This window comes from Cheilinus undulatus, linkage group 15 (genome assembly GCF_018320785.1).
Source record: "Cheilinus undulatus linkage group 15, ASM1832078v1, whole genome shotgun sequence".
In the NCBI taxonomy this organism is placed as follows: Eukaryota; Metazoa; Chordata; class Actinopteri; order Labriformes; family Labridae; genus Cheilinus; species Cheilinus undulatus.
This window is the reverse complement of record NC_054879.1, coordinates 39,374,974-39,401,288: the sequence shown is the minus strand read 5'-3', so window position 1 is coordinate 39,401,288 and position 26,315 is coordinate 39,374,974. Positions and strand designations below refer to the sequence as shown.

The 26,315-nt window shown below is 41.6% G+C and overlaps 1 protein-coding gene across 1 annotated transcript in view; it reads left to right on the top strand.

Moving 5' to 3' along the window:
- The window catches only part of igsf3 (immunoglobulin superfamily, member 3), a 168,907-nt gene that overhangs the window by 103,076 nt on the left and 39,516 nt on the right, over positions 1 to 26,315 (top strand). Inside the window, exons 4-6 of the mRNA XM_041807475.1 lie at positions 1,405 to 1,824; positions 11,868 to 12,254; positions 17,610 to 18,017. Of these exons, the coding sequence (XP_041663409.1) occupies positions 1,405 to 1,824; positions 11,868 to 12,254; positions 17,610 to 18,017 (1,215 nt within the window). The remainder of the gene's footprint in view (positions 1 to 1,404; positions 1,825 to 11,867; positions 12,255 to 17,609; positions 18,018 to 26,315) is intronic.

Sequence of the window (26,315 nt, the reverse complement as noted above, 5' to 3'; positions counted from 1 at the left end):
TGCCTGTTGTGCCAGATTGCCAGTCCAGCCCTGGTGTTCTGCATGCCAGTTCACCCTCAGTGTGTGCTGTCATTTGGAATACCTAGCATGATTTGATGCACAGAGTTGCATGATGAGTGAGGTGGGCCTCACAAAAAGAATAGCCTAAGGGTCCGTGACAACCTTAATCCTGAACTGAAGATGCTATTATGTGTGCAGAAGCACAAAGCAGCTTGGTTCAACATTTTTAGTGATGTTGAGGCAGCATGCAGAATTCTTTATCCATGTTTCTGTTAGGAGCAGTTAGCCGTCCACTAAGCCATCCTGATGCTGCAGGACGAGTTTGTTTATAATTCACTAAACCTAACGAGTCAACTTTCAACCAATCAGTGGCTTTTTTACCATCATTTCTGTTTTTTTCACAATCATGCCACATTAAGATTAGCAAGTGAAACATCAAACATGTGTGGACTTATCAGTAAAGCCACACATTTTAAGTTGCACCCAAAAAGGCTCAAAACTCTGCTGATTAATGCATAAAGTTCTTGAATCCGGGGTCCAATAGTTCCTGTCAGTCTCTTTCATTCTCTTTTCCTAGCCCACCCATGTATCGCTGCACCCTTGCACATATCCCAAAATACTTCTTTAGCTCCTTTTGAAAGCTATACATATTTATTTCCGTCAGTGCAGGCTGCGTTTCTGGCCTCCTTTTTGAAACCATCTCATCTTGATGTCTCAGTCTCTTCCTTGCACTCGGACGTTCCTCTCTCTCATCTCAGCCGTTTCAAACCATCTGGCTTGAAGTCCGTCTTCTTCTATTCTCTCTTGTTTTGTATGATACAAAAGGCAGTGATGAATATATTACGGCACTTTTAAGTGGCTGCTTGCATATTTAGTCTGTGTGATTTTAAAAAAAAGAGAGTTTATTGGGAGGGAGAGCGGCTGTGAGATTCCAGCTGCTGTGTTTGCTGAGGCAGACAATATGGGATGTAATCGGTGTGAAAAAAAAAAGGGCCTGAGGGGTCTCTGGAGGCTGTGTGAGATTGAGAGAATGCTATCAACACACGGTGACATGTGAAAGTCATATATGGAGCAGGAAATAGAGGGCAGTCACCTCCAAACAGAAAGCTTGGGTGCATTAACACCTTTTCCTTACGCCGGGGACTCAATCAGATTTAAAGCGCTTACGGCAGAACGGCTGTTTATTTTCCCCTCATAATAGTCGGTGTAAACAAAGACATTCTGATTTATTGCAGACAGGTCTTTATAAACCAGAATAACAACATTAAATGCTCTTTCTGTTATGGAAAAGTAGGGAGATAAAGTAATGGACAAGATAACGCTGCTTTATTATGAGCAATTCCTCCACATTTCCTGTCTCTGAGTGCTAATTTCCTCTCCTCTTCTTCTCTTTTTTCCCTGCAGTCATTGCTGATTCGCTGACAGTAACAGCTTCAGCTCAGACCCTGTCCAAAGTGGAGGGCGACACGCTCCAGCTAACTTGCGAGGTGTCCCGGACCACGCTGCAGCACACTCACTTATCCGTAGGATGGTATCTGAGGTCCCCGGAGGACGCCACAGCTCCACCTCAGGAGCTGGTCACCTTGTCCAGGGACTTCGTTCTACGCTCAGGCGGGCCGTACCGGCAGAGGATGGCGGCGGGGGACCTCAGGTTGGATAAAACCAGCGCTACGAGCTACAGGCTGACCATTCACAAGCTGCAGCCTGTGGACCAGGGTCTGCTGTACTGTCAGGCCGCAGAATGGATCCAGGACACAGACGGGAGCTGGTTCGCCATGACTCGCAAGCAGAGTGATAAGACCCAGCTCCGGATTCAGCCCACAGGTGAGTGAAGGGAGGAGAAGAACAAAGGAGAGGGAGGGAGGTTATCCATTATGAGTGGTGGCCTGGTTTTCTACAGTTTTACTCCACATGATTCATATCTGACTAAGTGTTTACACAAAATCTAAACTGAAATAAAAAACAATCTGAACCTGGTTATTTTCTAAATCAGGGGCATCAAACTCAAGGCCCAGGGGCCAAATCCGGGACAGTTTAACCCAGCCCACCAGATCATACTGTTATTATAACTGGCCCACCAGTATGAGGTCTGCCCATTTCCCCCAGTATAACAAAGTAAACTTCATCTTGAAGATTAAAAATATCCTTTTTAAGTCATAAGAATCCGAAAGAGTAAAGACTTAAACTAATTAGTTGTTTTCATTTCATATTTTCTAATTTGTATCTCACAATTCTGACTTTAAGTTTTGGTTTTGACTTTTATATCTTATTTTGACCTTTTCAAATCATAATTATGACTTTTATCTCATATTTTGACTATTTAGAGTCACGGTTTTAAATTTTAAGTCATATTTTGATGTTTAAACTCATTAAGGTTGACTTTTAGCTTACATTTGACATTTTACATTTGACATTTTCAACTCCTAACTTTGAATTAAAATCCCAAATATTAACCTTTTTGATTTAAAATCTTAAATTTTTATCTCATCTTTGGACCTTTATAACATTTTAAATTTTATCTCATATTTTCACCTTCTAAACTCTTGATTTAGATTTTTTTTTTCATATTTTGACCTTTTCAACTCCTTGATATAACTTTTAATCCCAAATACTGACCTTTTTTATTAAAATTTTTTTAATTTTTTCATCTCATCTTTTGACTTTTTAAACTTATGAATATAAATTCTATTTAGTACTTTAACTGTTAAAAATCCTGATTTTATCTTTTGACTTTATCACAAAATCATTTATCATCAATGTTAATTTTTTTTCCCTAAAATTCATTACTGGTGAGGATGAGTTTGACAGTTTATGGGGAATTTTGACCCTGTTTGGCCCTCAGGTTAAACCCATATTCAGAATTCGGCCCCTGCTGTGATTGAGTATGACATCCCTGTTCTAAATGATGAAAGAGTCAGTAAGTGTTGCAGCATGCGCAGACTCTTTCCTTATCACAACACTTTAAGTACTCACAGAACCTTCTAGAAAAGAGTCTTGGCTCTATCATGCAGAATGCAGAACTAAGCAGCTCAGTAGTGCAGCTGATTCATTCTGTGCAATGGATGTGTGTGTTTGTTTAGCTTAGAGAGAGCTGGGTCTGTGTTTCAAAATGACGTCTACAGGCACATTAATGTGCTGCATTAAGGCTTCTGACCCAATCGTGTTAGGACCCGTACTGGCATTCTGGCATTCTTCACTGAACAGAACAGTGGAATGTGTACGAGACATTCATGCTCTGCAAAAATAAAACGAGTGCACATCAATGACAAGAAGTCCATCAATAAACTGTGGATTTATTTTGGTGCGGTAGGGGGTTGCATTGGGGTTATAAGCTGTCCTTTCAACTGACTTTTTCTCATGTCAGCTTTAAAAAGTCTGATATAGATTCATGAATAATGGAAACAAAATCCATTTTCAACATAAATAAAGAGGGAACAATTTTTAAAGCTCCTGTTGTCAACTCTTGTTTTTGTTGACTTTTGGCGCCCCCTCTGGACAAAATTGCACTCATTTAACCAGATTTTATCATTCTTCCTGATTTCATACAGTACATGCATTGCCAGCTTGGAGTTTGCAAAAAACTCCGTGCCAAGCAAGTGGGCTTCATGTGTTTTGCACTGAGGAGAGGCTTCCATCTAGCCACTGAAGGCTGCAGTGGTGGTTGTCCTTCTGGAACTTCGTTCCAATCTCCACACAGGTTCTCTGGAGCTCAGTCATAGGCCTTTCAGATTGGCAAGGCTCCGTGCCAGTTCTGGTTCCTAAACTTAATTTTGAACCGGCCGGCACATTCAAACCAAAACAAAATTGGTTCTGAATCTGAAAGGTCGGTTCTTAGCTGGAGCCAAAAAAACACTGGTTCTTCATCATCAGTGGGCGTGGCACTTTCTAGGTTGTGAAGATGAGCAGAAAATGGAGAAAAAGTGGTCTGCTAGGGAGACACAATGTTTGATTGTGACCTTGGCATTGACAGAATTCCATGTGAAGCTGGAGTACAAGGAGGGGCAAGTTAAATGCCAAACTTGCAGAAGAGACAGCGAAGGCTAAAGGTCATCTGAACACAAAGCAGATAGATACGCCCATTTCCTTGTTTCTCATTGGCAGATCCATCTTTCAAAGCTCCCATCTGAACCGTTTGGGCCCAGTTAGAAAGTGACAGGACCAATCAGCATCAAGGGGCAGTACTGTCAGGCACGGAGGAGTCGTGACGTAAGCAAGCGGCAACAAGAGGCCGGTGCAATTATGGCAGAAGAGCTTAGCGTGAATGCTGCTTTAGCATCAGTTTTATTAGAACTTGACGACATTTCTTCGTTAAAAGAACAAAGAACAGCATTGAGTTGTTTTCTTTGCAAAATGACAAACGTCGTGTACTGACATGTCTACAGTCGCCATGGTTCGCATTATGCAGTTCTTTATGGAGTTTACTCCCTTGGTAGGGGCGCAGCTCGTTAGCGGCTACGTCATGTGTTTTGTTGCTCTGATAGGCCCGTAAAGATGTGACGGACAGAACATTCATCTAATCAGCCTCCTAGTTTTTTTTTTCAAAGGCTCTGCCCTTTCCCGAATGCTTTTTAACACAATCACTTGAGACACATTCACTGCACTCGTGTGATCCCCATTTCAAAAACTGTGAGGCTATGCACCAACTGGCTGGCAGTCACTTATTTTACCTTACATATTTTGGTTTGATTGAGATTACTTTGTAGAAATCTGGCTTCACTTACAAAGTAAACAGTTTTTTTATATATATTCTATTCAAAAATTAAATTGGCCATGACTGATCTGTATCTCTTATACGTCTGATTGGCCTACAACAAATTTGAAAGACATAATGTTTGTTTGGTTACCCTCTTAGAATTTTTTCAAAGGTCCTGCCCTCCCCCAACACTTTGTATTTGCAGATGGATTTGAAAGGTGTCCCATTCAAGTGACATTGTACAGAAAAGTCTATCTGGTATTACTGAAACGTTTAAAAGATTTAGGACTTCATTTACATTGTTTGACTGACTGATGATGTCTCATAATAGATTGTCAATTCTTTTATGGTTTGATATCTTTGAGTGCCACAAGTTTTAAAATGATAAAAGTTTATCACTTAATACCAACAAATGTGTAGTTCATGCAGGACACTGTTGTCATACGCCCAGCCGTGATCAGCTGATGGTCAGCTGATCCCAATAATCACCTCCCAGCTCTTACAAGCAACCACAGTTCTTTCCTCCCAACACGGTGGTAAATTTAAACATGACTTATTCTCATGAATCCCTGCTTGCATTAATGCTGATACACCACGCTACTGCTGCTGCTGGCAAAGCTTAACCTCCTCCACCCCAGCCACCTCCTTTATAGCATAAAGCTGTTGCACTCTCATTCAGATTCATGTTATATGGATGAATTGCCTTTGAACTAATTTTATTGTATTCAATACGCATTGTCATAAATGTATCTGCCCACATAGCTATGCACTCCCTGTACAGTCAAAACATGCTGCTTGACTAACCCAGGGAGCATTTTATGAGAAGAGCCTTCTCTGCCAAGTGTTCTTGAATAAAGTACCAATGGTCACATTTTGGCCCAAATAGAGAGAGAACTGTCTAATTGGCATGAAAATAGTTGTATTGTTTTGGTGCTGATAGATTGCCAGTGTTTTGTGCAATTTGGATGTTGTAAAAGAGTTTTCTTGCAGTTTTTGTGACTAAAAAGCAAGAAATAACCCAATATTGGGCCCCTGGGATTTGTATTTTTGTTGCTGTGGTATTGAAAAATGTTTTCCAAATAGCTAGACTCACAAACCCTAGTGTCAACTCAGCTACAAAGCAAAAGATCAATTTTTCTGTGCTGCCTTTTCAGAAATCACACCGGAAGTTCCAGTTATGAAGCCCTTTAGTCAACAGTTTTTAATGTTTGTTTGTCCATGTTCTTGTATTTGTGCAAACAATAATTAAACCAGAGGTTGAGGATTCCACTCTTAGGTCCCCTTCGTCCTCTTTGACAGACACATACCCGAACATGTGGGCCAGCACCCTCTGATTGCTGATCACTATCACACGCTAAGCTCATTAGCTCACTAAAAAGGGCTTAACTAAACCTCCACAGGCTCCACGCTTTTTGTATGTGCATCTGTGTGACGGGCAACATTACAAGCACATCCGAAGATAATTTAAGCAGCTCTGAACAGCGAGGGGGTTTTTGACACAGGGAGACCTGCGTGTACCATCTCCAAGGCAACAAGTAGCCTAGAGATCAGAAGCCAGAAATGTGTTTTTCAATTACTTCCTTGCCAACAATTACAGCTTTCTTGTTTGTGCTCTGTTGCACAAGTGGGAGAAATCACGCCATTTTAGTGCCAACTCCGAAGGAGGGGATTGTCTAACAGAGGGGAGGAAGTGAGTTAGTGATCAAGAATGAGGGGGAGGATGAGGAAGTAACGTATGTGGGAGACACAAAGAGCATGATGGGCGATGAACAAGGCCTCATAGGGTAATGATCTAATAAGCTGTCAACCTCTAGGGCGATGAGGCAGGAACAAAGACGGCTTTACGACTCCTCATGAGTGCTCATAACCTCCCACCCAGCTCGACCCCATCACCCTCTCCTCCTTGTACCCCACTTGCATAAAGAATCTCTTTGTGTGCGCCCAAGAAAGGCCCAAAGAGATGGGCGATAAACTGCTTTGACTTGGGCTCAATTACGGCACCACCACGCAGCGGCGGACGCCTCATGCCAGTAAATCATTTCAAAGTGGAATCATTTTGCGTTACTCCATTAAGCGTCAGATCCGCTCTGGACCGACGCGGCTTGATGGTGCCCCAGATAGCACTCAGAGGATGAGGAGGAGAAGAAGTCAGATGTAAAACAGGCCTGTCAGATGAGTTCCTACGACTTGAGGGAGGAGACAAAAAGAGCAAAGAGCTCTCCTCTCGGCGTCCTTCATCATTCTCTTGTCTGCTCTGTAATCTATAATGGATGGGGGTGTTGTTGTGTGACAAAGAGAATACAGCGGAGTGAAACTCCGGGTGTGAAAGCTCCAACTGTACCTCATGTGTGGATTCAGTTTGAGTCCTCCTTGTGTGCTTATTGCATAATGAGAGCTGAACGTGCTTCGCTTAAGGCTGGGCTTTTGCATTTGATGTTGCACCTGTCCAGGTTTTCTCTTTAAAAGAAAGAGGGAGAAATTTAGAGAGTAGCTCCTCCATTACGCTCTGATTAAAAAAGATGGAGTGGATTTCAAGACAGCTCCGTCACAAGCTAATCACCAGCATCACCGAGAAGAGCAGCAGCCAGAATCCTAATGCACATTTCCATCCTTGTTTTTTACATTTTTCTTTTCTCTCACCTCCTCCCTTATTCTCACAATCATGTCTCAACACTGCATTTTCACTTCCTCCTTTCTCCTTCTGTTGCTTTAAAATCTTTCGTTTTACATTCTGTCTTGCATCTTTTAAGTCTGTTCTCTATTCCAATGCTCTGCATCCTTTTCAGCTAAACTCTTCTGTAACATTTGGTCCAAACAAACCTTCATGCTGACTAAAATCTTGTTAAAGCAGGTCTAGGGATTCTTAGCTTCCTGACCTTTATTCACAATGAATCACATCCAAATGTTATGATATAATGTCCTGCTGTCCTGATGCCGTGATAGAAGAGAAGCTGCAACAAATCTCATTATTTCTCAGTTTTTCTGTTCACACAAATGCCAACACATTTATGTGTGCTTTACACAAACACAAAACTCTGGGCCCTACATGTGTGTACCAATAAGTTTGAACTTTTATCCCGTACCTTATTTGGACTTTTTCTACAGATGCACCAATGCAGCGGTTCATTATATGGACAAAAGTATTCAGATGCATGACCACTGAAGTGACCCCCCTTTTGCAGCTATAACAGCCTCCACTCTTCTTGAAAGGCTTCCTGCAAAAATTTGACATATTTCAGTGGGAATTTGTACCGATTCATTCTGTAGAGCATTTATGAGGTCAGGCACTGATATTGGACAAGAAGGCCTGGATCACGATCTCCATCCCAGTCCATCCCAGTTCATCCCAAAGATTCTTGATAGGGTTGAGAGCAGGTCAAGTTCTTCCACACCAAACTCATCAAACCATGTCTCTATAGTTCTTGCGTTGTGCACTGGGGCACAGTCAAGTTGGAATAGAAAAGTTGCCCCACAGTTGAAAGCGTAGCATTGACCTTCACTGGAGATAAGGGGACTAGCCCAGACTCTTAAAAACAGCCCCATACCATTGTACCTCCTCTATCAAATTTCTCTGAGTGCACAATGCAGTCAGGGAGGTAATGCTCTCTTGGCATCCGCTAAACCTAGATTCGCCCATTTTTTGACTTCTAAAAAGTGATTTGTCCCTCCACAGAACATGTTTCCACTGCTCCACTGTCCAGTGTCAGTGTGCTTTACGCCAGTGGTTCTCAGCTGGCTGGGCGAAGCTAAAGCTAAAATTCATATTGTATACTTTAGGTTTTCCTACGATGACGAGTAAATCCCAGCATTAGTCTCTAGATTTCTACTTATCCTGCTCCTTTTCTAGAGGGCTGGCTTTCAAGATTGTAAAACAAATTCTTATGAATTACTCAACATCCCTACTGTTTTGGGAAAAAATGTGGGGAATTTCATTTTGAGTCCACTCTGCCACATTTTTCATCAAATAAATTAAACTGTTTGGTTTTCTTTTAGAATTTGAGTCATAATTTCTCTTAAGGAGAGAAATTGAGAACCATTGCTGTACACCTCTCCAGCCGACGCTTTGGCATTGGCTTGCATGCAGCTGTAATGGAAACCCATTACATGAAGCTGCCATCACACAGTTTTTGTGAAACTCTTCAGCTATGGAATCAGCAGAGTGTTAGTGAATTTTACCCACCATGCACCTTAGCACTGAGCTCTGCAGAACAACCCATTTAGTATCACAAATTATTGCAAATGGAGACTGCATGGCTAGGTGCTTGTTTTTATAGACCCGTGGAAATGAGTCTGAATTCAATAACTAATGGCTGTAGCCAAATACTTTTGTACATATAGTATATGTATATGATGCCACTCTTTTTTTTTTTTTTTTTTTTACTTTTTAACATCAAAGAAATATACACAGGAATGTAACACTTTTTAGATGCTTTTTAGTTAGCAAAGAGATGGTTAGTCGAAAACTTCATGCCACCACTGCAGCACCTTATGGGCCACCCAGGGGAAGTCAAAAAAGAAAAAGAGACCCTGGTGAGAACTACTGCTCTATAACTTAACATACTTTTAAGCTGCCAAAAGGAGGCAACGCTATTGCAGGTATCACAGTAGGAGACATTTCACAGGAGACCACTGATGATTTTTGGAGACAGAAAGATAACATATCATCTAGAAGTCACCAAAAGGGTCTAAACTACGCATTGGAGGGATATATTAATCATTTTATTGTCGAGAAGGTCGATAAAAAGCTTCAGTTACAAGCCAAAATTTACAGGTCCCAGTGCAGATGTGATAAACAGTATCTCATTGCCATCACACTCTCAGACCACAAGATAGAGGATCAGCATCAAAGTGCCACTGAAGTTAAGGATTTTGGCTCAGAATATGATTAAAAAAAAAAAATGACATCCTTTTTACCATCTTTACCAACAGTGTCTCTCCGTTAGTTTGGTGCTCCAGTATTTACATTGAATCATTCAGCGTAACGTTTGCCAACCTTTGTTATCTCGGCTATTACAGTTAAGTTAATGAAGCTAAGCCACAGAAGTTAACGTTAGTTTAACTAGAGCCCTTTGGACAACAGCTAACAATGATGTACGATCACCAAAGAACAAAAACTAGATCAAACAAAGCCAATGAACTCCCAACAAACAACAAGACACAACGAACTATGCAGCTAGGAGCTAACGTTAGGCTAACTTTAGCTAACGTTAGAGATGTTAAAGATAACTTTATATTTCTTTCCAGCAAAGTGACAATATGCTGCCTCAAATATGACGTTGGCTTACCTTAGAACAGATGACATCCTTGTTAATTTTATTCACAGTGAGTTGATGTTGTGGTATACCGTGCAACTTTATCCAGAGAAGACACTTTTCTCGGTTTAGATGTGGCTTAGGAAAGGATAAAAAATACACTCTGTCACCTAGCCTCCCAGGATACCTTGTGTTGGAGTCACATGTACCCCATGAACACCGTTTGACCATTTTTAAACTTATAATCTCAAAAAAAACCTCATAAAACCGTACAAAAACTGGCTTTCTCCTGTACATTTCAGTGGACGTCCAGGGAGCAGATGTCCAAGTGTATTGGAATGGCTATACACACTGTGATTGGCTCATCACGTTTGAGGGCGGGACTTAGCCATCGGTCAATTGCATTTGAAGGAAATAATGTTATCGGAACATCCCTGATCAAAAAGATTCAGGCAGCCTGAACCTGTGAATATTAGTAAATTCTTATGGTTATAATCTGCTGGGTCTTTTTTGACAGCTCTGGTTGATTATATAATCGTATAAAATATGGGATTGTGTAGCGTTTCTATTCTTTCTATAGTTTATGCCCTGATGCATCTTTCTTGTAAATACCTTTTGTGAGATGTAGTCTATAAATCAGACAACCAAATGGAGAAAAAGAGAAAAGCAAATAAAATCCTTGCATTAAAATTCCGAAAATGTTTGGCATTTTATGAGATTATTTTTGCAACCAGGTATAAAACTCTTGTCTTCATTGTTTATTGATGCGCGATGTTTCAGTACAATCTCCCTGCTGTTTGTCTTTTAATAAAAACTACTCTGAATTCTTGTTCATGTCAATATCTAGTACAGTTTGTGCGTTCACGCCTTTGTGTACGTGTTAACAGTATCCCTCTCCCTCCCACTATAATGTTCCCCCAGCACAACAAGCTCTATACCAACCTCTGCCTTTGAACTTTTCCACATGAGCACGTCTCTCAGGAAGTCTGTTTAAAGTCTCTGTAATTACAGCTCGGGGCGACCAGCTCACTCTGAGGCGAGGCAGCCGTCTCTGATACATACTGTGCTCATCATCTGGAAATTAATACTGCAAATAAAAAGTGAACACGCTGACGTAGACACACATATAAACATGACAGCACATGCGCAGCAGCGGCAGCTGGCGTTCTGTGTCCTAGAAGAAGAGCTAACGCTGGCACTGTTTACTCTGTCTGTTCTGTTCAGTCTTAGACTGCGCAGGAGGAGGGAGAGAGAGGCTGACTGTGTCTCAGACTGCTGAAGAGAATGTTAATTAGATGTGTTTTTTATTGCAGAGGTGAAACCAAGGGGGGAATGAGAGCAGAGCGCTCTGAAAGATCAGCGTTTTACAGGAACAGAGCCCTGCGTGACCTCCAGCTTCTCTACTTTCTGTTCTGTCTCCCTTTTTTCCCACTCTAACTGATGCTTTTTAATTGCAACCATCCATTCCTGACCACCTCAAATCCCACCTCTACTCTCTACCTTTCTCGTCCGCCTTGCTCTCTTTCTCTCAGCATGCAGGTTCAGCACCCCAGACTGTGGTTATTAAGGAAACGCAGCATGTTTGGCATTTCAATTGCAGCCCTTATTTAGACATCAGTCTTGTTTTCAACATCAGGAGCAAGTTGTTTTGGAATGTAACAAATATCACCTTCTTGAAGAGATTTCTTCCACTCCTACACTCTGAAATCTGCAGCTTGATTTAAAATATGCTGCTGTATTCAAGGATTTTGTACATTTACTGTTAGAGGATAAAATTCTTATCTTACTAAGCTTCAATGATGTGCAACATTCAAAGGAGGCTTTTCTTTTTTGGTTTCATATCACAGAGCATTTTGTTCTCCTAAATATTTCTTTAACCTTGGCTCTTCTTCATGTTTCTTCTCTTGTTTTCCCTCCCTCAGATCGAGATTTCAGCATCCAGGTGAGCACGGAGCGACGGTCCTTCACGGCCGGTGAGCCGCTGGAGCTTCGCTGCACCATTGAGGCCCAGAACGTCCCCGAGCGCTTCTTCTCGGTGTCGTGGGTCTTCAGCAGCTCACCGGTGGCCGTGGTGGGCCCCAGTGCCGTGCCTGTCCTGGGCCCAGAGTACGTAGCCCGAGAGGCAGCGGGTCACATGACAGTGCGCAAAGAGAGCCCCAACGTGCACCTTTTAAAGCTACAGCACCTCCGGCCCGAGGATGCTGGGAAGTACATCTGCCGTGTGACGGAGCGGGAGAAGACGCCCACGGGAGACTTCATCGATCGCAGCAAGAGGTCCAGAAATGTCCAGATCACAGTCCAGCCGCTCAGTGAGTAATCATCTCTTCTCGAGGCCACTGGCTTATTTGTTCCGTCCTTAGTTGTCAATTACACTGCGAGTGATGAGCTTTCCATAATAACAGCTTTATCTTCATGTAGGCAGCATGGGATGTCATGCTGTGCTCCTTTCCACACTCTCGCTTTCTCCAAGGTGGCCTTTCAGAGATAGCAGCGCAGCCTCTATTGTTAGCTGTGAGTAAGAGGGGAATGGATGCCACTTGTATTCCTAATATGTTTTCTGTTTGAGTGGACTGCTAAGGATTGGTAATACAGCATTATGGTTCTTTCCCATTTCCTTGGCTTTAGCTGAGAGAAGTAGGTAGGGGGTAAAGGGGGGGGGGTAACACTATAGCAGGATAATGGAGAGCAGAAGACTCAAGACGGCTGAGCTAACAGCCATGAAATTAAAGCGTGGAGAGAGAAAAGAAGCAGAGAAAGGCACCTGGCTCTCAAGGGGTCCGCTAAGTGGTTCCCCTGGCTGAATTTACGTTGTGTTCTGCAGGTGAGTGGACCACTTTAGCTGGGTTAAGAAGGGCAGGGGAGTGCCTGAGGTTCACAGCTGATCGATGTAAAAGTGAGGACAAGCCTTAAAAATGTCCTGTCCTGACTCACAATTAGGGATGGGTGGCGAAATGGGATGCAATAAAAATTAAGTCTGATGATGATAAACTACAAATATTTTTCTTTACATGGAAAGATCAAACAGGGTACCATAAAGTGGAAGATTCAGGAGTAGTCACTATAGATTATGACACGATAAATTACAAAACAATACAAAAGGATACAATATGATACAAGATATGAAAATGTATGATGCAACACAATACAATGCAACGCAATACAAAATTATATGATACAATAAAATAACATATGATACAAAACAATGCTAAATGACATGATACAAGACCATACTGTATCATGCGATTTGATACGATGCCACACAATACGATAAGATATGATACAAGATTCTCATATGATACAAGGGAATCTGCTAAAGCGACATGATTCGATATGATGAGACCTGATTTGATACAATATAAATGATACCAAATGATATGATTCAAGATAACACTATCACTACCATACAATACAATACGTCAAAATGCAACATGATAAGATGAGATCAGTACGATGCAACACGATACAATATATTGTGATTTAATACATTATAATAGTATACATTATTTATTATACTATTTATTATGATATTGTACAATACAATAGCATACATCGTCATATGATTAGGGATGGGGATCAAAACCCGGGTCCCATCGTTATTTTTCTAATACCCGAAAATCGGTAACGATTTGGCTTATCTATACTGCTATGGAGTCTCACAGGCTCCACAAAGTAATGTCATTTTACGATAAAACTGGTGTAAAAACATACATCTGTTCTTGCAAGGGCAACATAAACTAAAAGCACATCAGTATTGTGCATCACAACAAACCAGAATCTGGTACCTTCAGCTGTTGGCTTGAGGACAAAAGACTCCTGCGCTGGGAGACATAGGCACTCAGGGGGTGCGATGGTAGTCAAGTGGCTAAGGCGCGCGCCTTGTACGCAGGCGACCCGGGCTCGAATCCGGCCCGTGGCACCATTTCCTGCATGTTTCTCCCCGGTCTCTTCCCTGTTTCTGACTCTATCCACTGTCCTATCTAATAAAGGCCAAAAATAAATCTTTAAAAAAAAAGAAAAAGACACAGGCACTCAGGACATTTTTCTTCTTCATCTGCTCAGATGAAAAGTATTCCAAAACTTTGTAGCAATTCCTTTTGTTATTAGTATTAATCCAGTGTAGAAATCTGCAGTGGAATCGGCAGAATTTAAGTTAATTAGTGAACTTAAGGAGCTTAAAGATGGAAAATATGATGCATTCAGGTGACCTCAGTAAATTAGACGATGATATTCTATATGTTATGATATGTTTAACACAAAGAAATGGGAAAATTTAGTTTTTGACCATTAACTTCAACAAATACAGATGTGAATATGAAGAATGTGTTTGTATTTGAGGTAGATACAATAGATGTGACAGACTGAATCTTTTAAGCTCAAGTACTTCTCAGCTAAGACCACTTCGAGTGTAAATATTTGTCCTCATTTTGTCTTTCCACCAAACTATAGAAAAGTATCGATAGTGGTATCGATAAGGACTCAGATCAATTAAGAGTATCGATAAGGCTATCAATACAAATTAATGACCCCGATTCATGATACGATACAATACCTTAAATGAAGATACAATATATTACAAGCCATAAATTAAGATGCAATTCACTACAAAATGATAAAAGACGATACTATGTGACCTGATCCAATAGGATATGATGCAACAGGATAAAAAAACATTACAGTGCAATACATTAAAATACGGTACGATATGAAAGTATACATTACGATATAATAAATACATTAAGATGCTGTACATTACAAGCGATTTGATACAAGATGATACAGTATGATAAGATAAGTGATGCGAAAGGACATGAAACATTACGATACCATACCTTACAATATGATACAATACAAAGCGATACAAATTAAAATATTGCTATACAATACAGTATGATAAGATATGAAATGCTACAAATATCTGGGCAAAAGTAAGGGTAATATCTCAGTACAGAAATTCTGTGTTTATTGATGGATTGCAAGAAAATCATGTGTGATGTATCAGAATATCTGTGGTTTTTGCACCAGCTATGGCTTCATTTTGTCTTCAGTTTGGGAATGAAGTTCACACTAAGCCCTGTGTTGAAAAAAACTAGTCTGAAACATCGGTCATTGTTAAGTTGCTCCACATCTTAACTGCAAGAGCGTGACAACTAAATAACCAAAAAAATTGATGGTTTCAGAGCTGAAAATGGTAAAGGAAAGTGATAAAGTGTGAGCAACATGACAAAACATCATGATCAGGTGATACGAGGACATCAAATGGTGAAATTGACAACGAAAACACAAGTTAGTTTAATGGTTATCTCTATGGGCAGATGTAATTATCTCTGTTGATGGAAAACATAAGCAAGAGTACAAATCAGTCATTAGTGTTTTATTAACAGAAAAAGTCATCCAAACCCTACCTCCCATTAAATCATGACTTAACTATAATTATTCATATTTTTTGGAAAGCTGAGTTCAAACTAAGGCATTAACATCTATCAGTCTGGAGAAGGTAACAAAGCAATTTCTAAGGCTTTGGGACTCATGAAACCCATGGTGAGAGCCATTATCCACAAATGGAGAAAACTTAGAACAGTGGTAAACCTTCCCAGGAGTCCGGCCCACAAGGGCGCATCGATGACTTATCCAGGAGGTCACAAAAGAACCCAGGACAAAATCTAAAGACCTGCAGACCTCACTTGACTTAATTAGGGTCAGTGTTCATGATCCAACAAAATGAGACAGGGCAAAAACGGCCTCCACAGGAGAGTTCTAAGGGGGAAACCACTGCTGACCAAAAAGAAGACAAAGACTTGTCTTACATTTGACAAAATACACCTTGAAAAAAAAAGAAAGACAAGAAAAAAACAAACATTTTAATAAAAGAACATCATACTGATCACCAAGGATGGAACGGCACCTTATACTCTGATTTTATACGATTAGATAATGGCACATTTTGTTATCTTATGTTTTGTCACTATTTGTTTATCATCCAATACTCTTAAAGCTATCACGATCATATTTTGCTTCATCATCCTAGCCCTGCTTACAGTCCTCTCACGTGTCAATGAGATTTTTCTCCATCACAACAGCATCTGGAAAGCGCTCCTCCACCAGTTCATCCCCTCTCCTCCTCTCTCTGCACCTCCGTGTCTCTCAGGACGGGAACGCAGCGTGGAGCCAGCTGCGACCAGCATAATAAAACATAATAACCACAGAGAAGTATCTCCTCATGAGCAGCCAGCGCTACCTTATCCTGACCGCACTGCACCCCCTGCTAAATCAGCCCAAAACAATGGCCCCCGAGCCTGCAGCCGTCTCCAGGGAGCCTCTCTGTATGGGAGTTTTTGTTTTTCCAACAAAAGACCTTAATGCCCCATAAAGGATGTTTATAGGGTTTACACAGGATAATGGCCGTGGTTATTAGAGGAGAACTTCCATGAAATACAGCAGTTGTGGTCAGGCCGGCTGTTTTTTCATATACAGACTTTGTCGCGTACTCTCACAATTTCGGGAAGTGCTCCATCATTTTAATTGGAGGAGTAGGGGGTGAGTGGGGAATGGGGTGAGACAGGGGTTAAAAGTGATGAGTCAGGGGTGACAGCAGAGGTAAACACTTGTGGCGAATCAGCGCTGATGGATGAGTTTACCTTTGCAACTAGAAAGGTAAAGAGAGCTCACATGCCACACTGAATCTCTTTCATACAGATTAAAAGGACAAGTGCAAGGGTAGAGGAGAAGAGAGAGGGGGGGTTTAAGAGAGGAAATGTATTGTGAAGTCTGAAAAACAAAGACCAAAGAGCTGGTGGGGGAGAGTGGTGAAAATTTAAAAATACGAAAAGTTTAGAGGGAGACAAAAAAGGGAAAAGTTTGAGAAAAAGCCGCAGCTGTCCAGAAAGAAGACAATTTTCTCCTCGGTGTGAAAAAGTAATGGAATACAATATGTTCTCTGCTGTGGAAAAAGAAAAAAAAACTATGTAGCTGTAACAATGAAAGACAAAAACGAGAGGAAAAGGATGAAGGCTTCTCCCTTTGTTCATTTGAGTGTGATAGAAATAAGAAGCGAGTTTATTCCATATTCACAGAGAAAGCCCGGGCTTATTAGGAGGGCTGGCGAGCTGAGAGGGAGGCACTGGAGCTTGGCCCGAGGGGAGGTGGGGGGGGGTGAGAATCCTTTAAGCCACGCCCCCAAGAAAGAAGCAGCAGCAGTGGCAAGAAAAAGAAAAACGTTTGGGTCAACTAGAGATGGATGATGGAGCGATGAGAGTCAAGGAGAAGAGCTGTAAAGACTTTTATCCTCATCTTCTTGAAGTGCCGCTGAGCTCTGTGATCGCAAGGCTTCTTTCCGTTGCCCGTGGACTTTGGTCAACACAGGCGCACAAAGTTCACAAAGAGGATCCAAACCCGCACACACAAACTCACCAGAGCCTCTGTTCTGTGGGATTTCACTCTGATGTGCCCGAGGCCAGTCACAAAAGCGCTTAGATTCACGCACACAAACACGCCGGTGCAGCTCTTGGTGATACACCCGGGAACAGGAACTGTGTTTTGTTTCATCGCCTGTGGCCTCCTGAACTCTGTGAATACTTCAACGCAGAAAGTCTGAGTCCTCTTGAAGTCGAGGAACTCTTTCTACCTCCTTTTCTCACCTCCTTGTCTCTTTTTTCTTTCCCTTTCAGAGAGCAACATCACAGTGTCTTTGTCCACTAACTCCTCCGAGGTCCTGGAGGGGGATGTCATCCAGCTCAGCTGCCTGATCCAGACCACCACAGGCCCTCTTTCTGTTTCCTGGCAGTGGACGGACAAGGAGGGTACCGGAACGGCTCAGGAGGTGGCCTCTGTGGATAAAGACGGCACGGTATGGCACAGTCCTGTTTACAGAGAGCGGGCCAGTTACGGGGAGATCCGTGTTGAGAAGGTGGGGGCCGACACGTTCTCTCTGTCCGTTTACAACGCCTTACCTGGGGACGAGGGACAGTATAGCTGCGCCGCTACAGAGTGGATCCAGACCGGGACGGAGCCAGAGCTCATCTGGGAGAAGATAGGAGAGAAATCGGCAAACAAGACAGTCACTGTGAAGACTGTTGGTAAGTCACTGTAAATGAACCTCAGTGTGATGTAGACACAGAACCCGCTCATGAAGGCATCACTCTGCTGCAGAAAGGCAAAAGCAATGCACTCTGTTTTTGGTTGCAAAGCATGGCACATTCTCTGAATGTATGCCAGTAGAACATGGGATTTTCTGATATGAAGAGGTAACCCATGAGCAATAAAAAGGCTGTTTAAGGACATCCACAGGCTAAAGACACAATATTCTCTCTGTCCAAGTATCCAGGTTGTGCCAGTACATCGTTAGCCCTCAGCTAATCTCTAGCATACAGAACCATACCAAACTGGACGCATGATGCAGCATTGCATGCTCTCTGCTTCGTAAATTGCCGTTTTCCCCCTGTTAAAAGAATATTTTATTTTGAATGCAGAGAAACTGAAGCAGGGCTCTTTGAATTGACAAGTCTTTGACAGCTCTGAGCTGCATAGTTCTGCCTTCGAGTGACACAAGCCAGATCATAACATTTAAACACAGTAATGGATGATAATGCACAAGTCTCCTCTTTGCAAAAGAGGCTAAAAAGCTCTGCGGAGTGAGAAAAGTGAAAAGAAATCAAGAATTGTTTCGGTGTCAACACAAGTAACAGAGAGGCGGATAGGAGCAGGGCTGCAGGGCTGTAATGCCCCGCCACTGTGTCACTTGTGAGGTGTCAGGATGCTACAGCACGATGATTTGACGATGATGCTAGCACATGCAGTTACAAATCTGCATTGTTATGCTATTTAAGCAAACTTTGCTTTCCTTAATTGTGAGAAAATCCCAACATTAGCTTATCTTTCAGCTCATATGGCTGAGGTGAACGTGAGACAAGATGCTGTAACTTAAATTCTGCTGTTTGAGACTCAGCAGACAAATGGCATAACTCCAGGGTTAATACTGAACAAGACATTACAGCCTCCAGGAAAACTTGCCTGAGGAGCATTTACCCCTGGCTTCATAGGAAATATTGAGAAATTCATGTCCATTCCTAGAGGCATGTAGCGTCTATCTGATGATGATATCACAAATCATCCAAACACTGTAGGCCAGGGGTGTCCAAACTATGGCCTGGAGGCCAAATGCGGCCCGCGGCCCACTTTTGATTGGCCTGCAGCGAATTTTGAGTTTAAAATGAAATTAGAGCATGAAGCTTTTGCTGGACTGTGTTGTACTTCTTACCCCTGAAATACACCAGATACGAGTTCGGTCCGTCTCCGCTCCAGCATGGCAACGGAGCAGATAGGTTTTAGTTTTAGTCAAGAGAGCTTCCACCAGCTCCGCTGCTCTGCATCTCTGCTCCGTCAGAGATCTAGCGGTCCGGAGCCCTCTGCAGCAGATCGCTGGACTTCTATTTCTGCCGGATGCCAGAGTCCTAATTCAGCACAGAGCTGATCGAACTGGACAGGAAGTGTTGCCAAAACCAAATTAAAATATCCGGTTAAATTTCAGAATAAGACACTCCAAGTTGATGCTAGACAAATGTCGGACCATATTTCCTTTCACTACATCGACAATACGTCATAACAGGGCATAGCAGAGCCTTTACTTAACAGGTCAGAGGAGTAAGAGGAAGCGCTTTTATTTATAAAGGGTTACTGACTAGATAGAAGCACTTAAACCTGAATGAAAGGACAAAATGGAGACAAATCAAAGCAAATTCATTCTACTCTTGCACTTTAGAACAATAGCTTCACGTGTGTTTGTATTTTATAGCACTTGGGTAGTTTCTACTCAAGCGGCCAGCTGTCGTTCTGTAAGTACTGCGAAACTCCTCAGTCTCGCAGGCCTAGCAGTCCAGCTGTGCTGCTCTGGATACGCATTCAGTGGATGTTGACAAACGGCAGGGCATGCAGTCAAACTGCAGCGCAGCTGTGCTGGAGCGGAGATGTATCTGGTTTATTTTACAAGTTAGTTTCTGCACAAAGCAGTGCTACAATGCTAGTTCTGTAAACAAACATTTTGACAAGAAGAATTTATTGATGTGTTTATTAATTCTTGACTACACTAAGACAACACTGTAAATGATAAAGATATTAAAGGAATAACATTAGCTTGATTTATCATGCTCTAATTAATTACCCCACTAAATAGGAGCACCAATAATGTTCCAGGTGCATAGCCAAGGCCAACCAGGTCCCCCTGAAATCTGACCAGCCTCCCCGAAATCCTTAAATTTACCTTGTCAACCACTAACTAGCCATGTGAGCACACTCAATCACTAAGAATTTGTTTATCTACATTTGACTGGTTTATAACTTTAATATCCTCAAGGCGTGGTGTATGAATGTGGCCCCACCATTCTTGTATATCTCAATATGTGGCCCTCAGTGGAAAAAGTTTGGACACCCCTGCTGTAGGCTATCTTTAGGGAATAATTTATGGTTCAGTATTCTTCTCCGGACATGCAGACAGAAGCAGATCATTTACTGTCTAGATTAGTTTGTACATTTCATTTTAAGGCACTCAGAAAAATTAGCTTACCTCATTGGACCCCACTGATTTGCAGTCAAAGAGGTTGATTGACTGAACCTCTAGCCATAGAAATGAGTAACTCCATCAGCCACAATCAGTCAATCAATCTTATCTATATAGCACCAGTTCATAACTCAAGTTATCCCAAGGCACTTTACAGAGAGCACAGGTCTAGACTGTACTCATGCATAGATTATCATTTTAACCCAACACGAACTCAGAATTAGCAGCGTTACAGTAACAAGACAGACCTTCTCTGTGAACTAGACTCATGTTGAACAGCCATCTGCTTAGGCTGGGTTGGGGTCAATAAGGGGTTTGTGCAACATCATTTGTAGCTTGATGATTAAAACACCCCAAGGTTTGTTGTAATCAGCCCATACTTCATAAGCTCAGATTCTCTGTGTCTGTGCTGTAGTTCTGAAAGTCAGCAAATTCAAAGCGCTTCATTGGTATGATCAGACAAAACAGAGTACAGACAAAGTTTTTGAGTTGTAAAGACTATTGCTTTTAAGATATGAAAGCAAAAGAACAAGAGTGTAGGTGTGTAGTTTAAATACAGCAGCTCAGCTTGTTGAAGATTTAAATACGGATCATCCTGTTTATCCTGCTGTATTATATTATTTACACACACGGTGTGGACTGAAGTACAGAAACTTTCCTTCATCTGTCGGCTGTTTACTCTAAACTTTAATGCTGTGCATTAAAGTTTAGGAATAAGGGAACGGTTAAAGATAAATGTTTAATAATACAAGGTGGAGATTCTTTTGACATGGCCACTGAGCCATCTTAAGTCTTTAAAAGTGAAATGAGACATTAAAGCACATCGCTGTACTTATATTACATCACTGTGACTGCAGGGGGACATTGCAGTAGCTTAATCAAAGTTTTTCTAAAAGTGACAATAAAGGATGTGATTAAAAGTAAATTCATGCCCAAATATGGCACGGAGCCCTGCTGTCATTGGGCGGGAGACGGGATAAAACTTGGACTGGAGCCAGTTAGCAAGGCTCACATATTCCTAAAGACAACCAGGCATTTTCACACTCACTCCTATGGGCAATTTAGAGTCACCAGTTGTCCTAAAGAGCATGGCTTTGGATTGTGGAAGACGCCACGGAGAACCCGTGCACTCATAGGGAGTACTTGCATTAATAAAGGGCCCTGTCCATTGGGATTCAAGCCAGGAACCAGCCCTGTGACGCCCTGGGCTAAATTATGTGAAGGATTATATCAAACAGTGACAGTAGTTAATGGATCTTAGAATGAGGAAAAACTACATGCTGATAGCAGCGCTAGACCTGAAGAATTGTACTCTTGATAAACCATAGTCTGATGCATGAGATAAGTAGAGCAACAATATAGTGTTGTAGTACTCTAGAATAGTCTTGGTCCTGAGACCAGTCTCAAGACCACATTTTAAATGTCTTGGTCTTGTCTCAGACTCAAGAGCATTTTTACTCTGTCTTGTCTTGGTCTCGGACTGGCCGGACTTGTCCTTCAGGACCGGTCAAGACCAGCAGTGATCTGCCATTCCTCAGCGTCATTAATGTGATAATAAGGGGAAGCAAAACAACTAGCTACACCTGCAAAATCTCAGACATCAGTCCATCTTATTTCTAGTCAGAAGTAACTCATTCATCTGACAAATCTAGATGAACACCTCATTTTCATATATTTAAATTAATTCCAGATTTGTCAGTGGCTTTTAAAGACATACAAGGATTTGTTTTTTACAAGAAGTTAGCTGAACAAATTTGTTAAGGTTTGAGATTTTTGCATGCTGTGCTTTGAAAGAGTTGCAGACACCTTGTTTTTATCTGTCAAATTTATTTAAAAGAAAACTCAAATTAAAGAGAAAATGCTCTTTAACTTTTCAACCTTGTCATAGTTTTTTAAAATTGATTTTTTTTTTATGGTCTTGGGCCTGTTTTGGTTTTGGCTTGTCTCAGTCTCTGTCTTGACTTTGTCTCGACCTCCAAAAGTCTTGGTCTTGTCTTGGTCTCAGTGCACTCTGGTCTAGGACAAGCCTTGGTCTCAGATAGTGTGGTCTTGAGTACAACACTACAAAAATATTTGCTCTACTTGACTTGATTGAGGACGAGTGGCCCATGACATGGATGAATAAGAACCTACGTAGATAATTTGTTTGACCATTGCTATTATTATTACTTTGAGTATGGCATTTGCACTATATTTTTGTTAGCTCTTTATTTTTTTCACCCTTATTATTTTGGGGGTGGGGGGGTTAGGTAGAGTTAGGCGTACACATATGTGCATATATAAAGCAGATACCTGGCTCTCTGTCCAAGAAAATGATAAAGAAAGTCAATAATAGTTGGCCTAGAACCAAACCTTGTAGAACCCCCCTCCTTATGCTTTGCATGTCATAGATAACACTCTGCAACTTAGTAGTTCTTAACCTTTTTTTCCTTTGAGCCCCCCTGCTTGTGTCTTATAAATGCCACCCCCCTTCTTTGATCACTTCGTCATCATTTCAGAGTTCATGGTAATATCCATATTTGTATTAGACTTCCACAGAAAGGAGCATTTTGGTGTATGGGCATGATGCATTCCTGTCATACCGGCTTAAATGTCACTAAATCTGTCATGGGAAATTTCTGAAAAATAATCTCTAGAGAAGAGTAGGAACCCTGAAAGTGACTAACACGCTGTATGATTTGCTAAATACTGATAGCGGTAAAAGTAACACATGAAGTTCACACATAGCCTGGGTTTATTCATGCATCGCTCAAGGGAGAGAGTTACTGTGACACATACTCACACCACCTGCCACACGTCAACAGCGCCGCCTCTGTGACACCCATCATAGATACACCCACATATGGATTAAGCAGAATTATTAGAATGGAAATGCAGCAGCAATGTGTGTCACAGTCTGTGGCTCTCCTCTGTCAGTGCAGAGTTAAGCTCAACATCCAAACGTACGTATGGGCAGAGGAAGCCACTGGAGCGGAGCGGCGAGGAGCTGGCAGGCCAGGAGAGCTGCGCTCAGCACATACACATTTCCACACACACTCACACACAGCGGACGGATTAGCTCCCTGCAGCAACACACAGCCGAGCTGCAGAGAAGAGATGTCAGTTTTTAAGTGGCCATTTGTTAAGTTGGGGCAACAACAGAAACATTAGTTTGAGCAACAAGGGACGCATTATGCAAATGAGGCAGAAAAAGAAGAAGTCCGGAGCTGCTCTTCTCCCCTCCTCTTCTTCCTCTTCTCCTCCACGCTTGTTGATCAAAGGATTTTCTAAGTGGTCGCTGTTGTGTGACGGTCAATCTGTGCGTTTTAGTTCTTCTCAGATTTGTTTTTCCAGCTCGTTTTTCTCACTTTAGCTTACAACTTGAGTTTCATTGGATCCAAACCTGCCACTTTTGATTCTGTCCTAGTGTTTCATCTTTTTTTCTTTTTTCTAAAACTCACTTCCTAAGTCCTTGCACTTAACAGATTCAAAAAGAAAACTTTATGTACACTCGCTGTTCCTTCATCTAGTTCATGGTCTCCTCCAATTGGACTCCCTGTTCTTGCTGAAAACCTTGGAGGGACTGTTCCCTCTGAGATGTGTATTTTTGTAGTCACCGTGAAGACAAAGGGGCTCAGTAGAGAGTCTTGTAGTCCAATGATTGGTTTTAGGACCCCTCTGGGTGTTTGAAGTTCCAACTGAGTAATAGTAGGGGGCCAGTGTAAGCCAAGACTCCCACTAGACCACATACTTCTCCAAGATCTGTGATACTGTTGATCACAGCATCTTGTTAGATCATCTTAAAGCTTCTCAGTTTACAACCATGTTCTTAGATGGTTTGCCAACTATCTTAGTGGGAGAACCCAGGCCTGTTAGAGCATTGGTTCCCAATCTGGGCACCCAGTGGGGGGAGGGGCTGTATGTGCTCTGTGGTTGTTCAAACTAGATTTGACATAAAACTGTGTAGTGTGCTGCAGCACATTAGAGAGGTCATGTAGATCCTCCAGGACTGTCATTAAATCAAAAATAATGAGCATGTTGCTCTTCATATATGGCGTAGCATTGGCTGTCGACACTTGGGGGCAGTATGACAAAGAAAGATGTTTGTTTTATAGGTTATTTGGCTTCTTACAGTAGGTGGCGCCAGAGCAACATGTGTAGAGGGATGGACCTTGATCATACTCACCAAAATGCGAAGCAAATCAGGAGTTTTATATGAGTTATGCCAACTTCCTTTGAAATGTCAATATTGAAAATGATAGCCATCCCCACCAGGGCATTCTTTAATAAGACATGTCAGTGTTTGGGATAAATATTAAGGCTTTTCTATGGAAATCTCAACTTGGCAGGTTTCAACTCAGTGACAGTAGTAAAGAAACTGCCAAATAGTGTCACTTCCTGTTGCGAGGCGGCACTACAGTAAGACAATAAAATTAACCTTTAAATGTGTATGGGACAGCCCTTGTTCTCACACATGTGATATTTGAAGCATATCAGCTGTTTCATATAAGAGGTATGGCAACTTCCTGTGAAAATGGCGAGATCGAAATGTTTACCATCGCCAGTGAGGTGTCCATTAGTATAAAATTTCAGTGTTTTGGACAATGATTGGGAAGTTGAGTTTGAAAGTTTGAGCTTGATTGTTTCACCAATGTAAGAGAAATAAACAAATGACCCATTTATGTCACTTTCTGTTGGCAGGAGAGAGCGCCATGATGTGATGTTTGCATGTGAGCATGTTCAGTGCAATAGTGTCATCTTGCCAGAGAGTGTAGAACACAGAATGATGTATACAAAAGGTAGACTGGTTGAAGCCATTTGTTGGCATCATAAACACCTTATTTTGAAATTGAGGTGAAGTAGGTGGACTTCCTGTTGGGATTTGGGTCAGAGTACAAGAGGCTTTTCAGTAGGTCTGATGATGATCCATATGCAGACCAAAAATCATAAGGCTAGGAGGAATGGTGTTGAGGTGCTGAATATTTTAACTTTTTGTTGAGGAAAGAATCAAAATTCTGAGGAAAAGTTGAACTGGCAGAAGGGGCCACTGTGACAAAGTTATGACATTGATGTTTGAATGTATTCAGGATCAATGTGTGATCATCCCTGTGAAGTTTGGTGATGATTAAAACAAGCACTGTAGAGTTCTATCAAATCAAAATAGTTGGCAAATTTAACAAGATCAGTAAAAAAAAAGGTTTTCCAAATTTGGGCCCCTATTACAAACCTGCCCTATGGGGAAAACTCCTGTGTAGCACCACTTTAGATTCCCCTCTTGTCTAGAATAAGCTCAAAAAAATTGGAGACAATCCAGGGAAATGTAGAGGCAGAGAACTTTTAGATGTGACAACAGTGATGCTACCAAAAACAGCAAAAAAACAGCCAAAATATGACATTTAAGTATTTATAGTGCCCTTCCTGTATATTTTAGAGATTGGTCCCAAGAGACTTTTTTTTTCATCTCCTCATGATTGATATGTATACCAGTTTTTGTGCATGCAGCTCTTACCCAGTCCCCTTGCTCATGTATGGGGCCACTGTGCTATGGGCTTGCACATTTCAACTACCAGACAAAAATTTCCACAGGGCAAATTTTTCTGGAAAGTTTTTGGGACTTTTTAGGCATGTTAAGGTGCCAAAACAAGTCAAAAAACGGCCTAAAAAAATAACAAAATGTAAGTATGCCTACAGTTTCAATAGGGTCCTTGCTCCAAGGTCATCGCTCGGGCCCTAAATAAAAATAATAATCCAGTAATAATGAACAATTGCAAACACTGTACAGGAAAAGAAACAAATAATGTCTTACTTTCCTACAAAGAAAAAGAAAAAAAATGTATTTAGA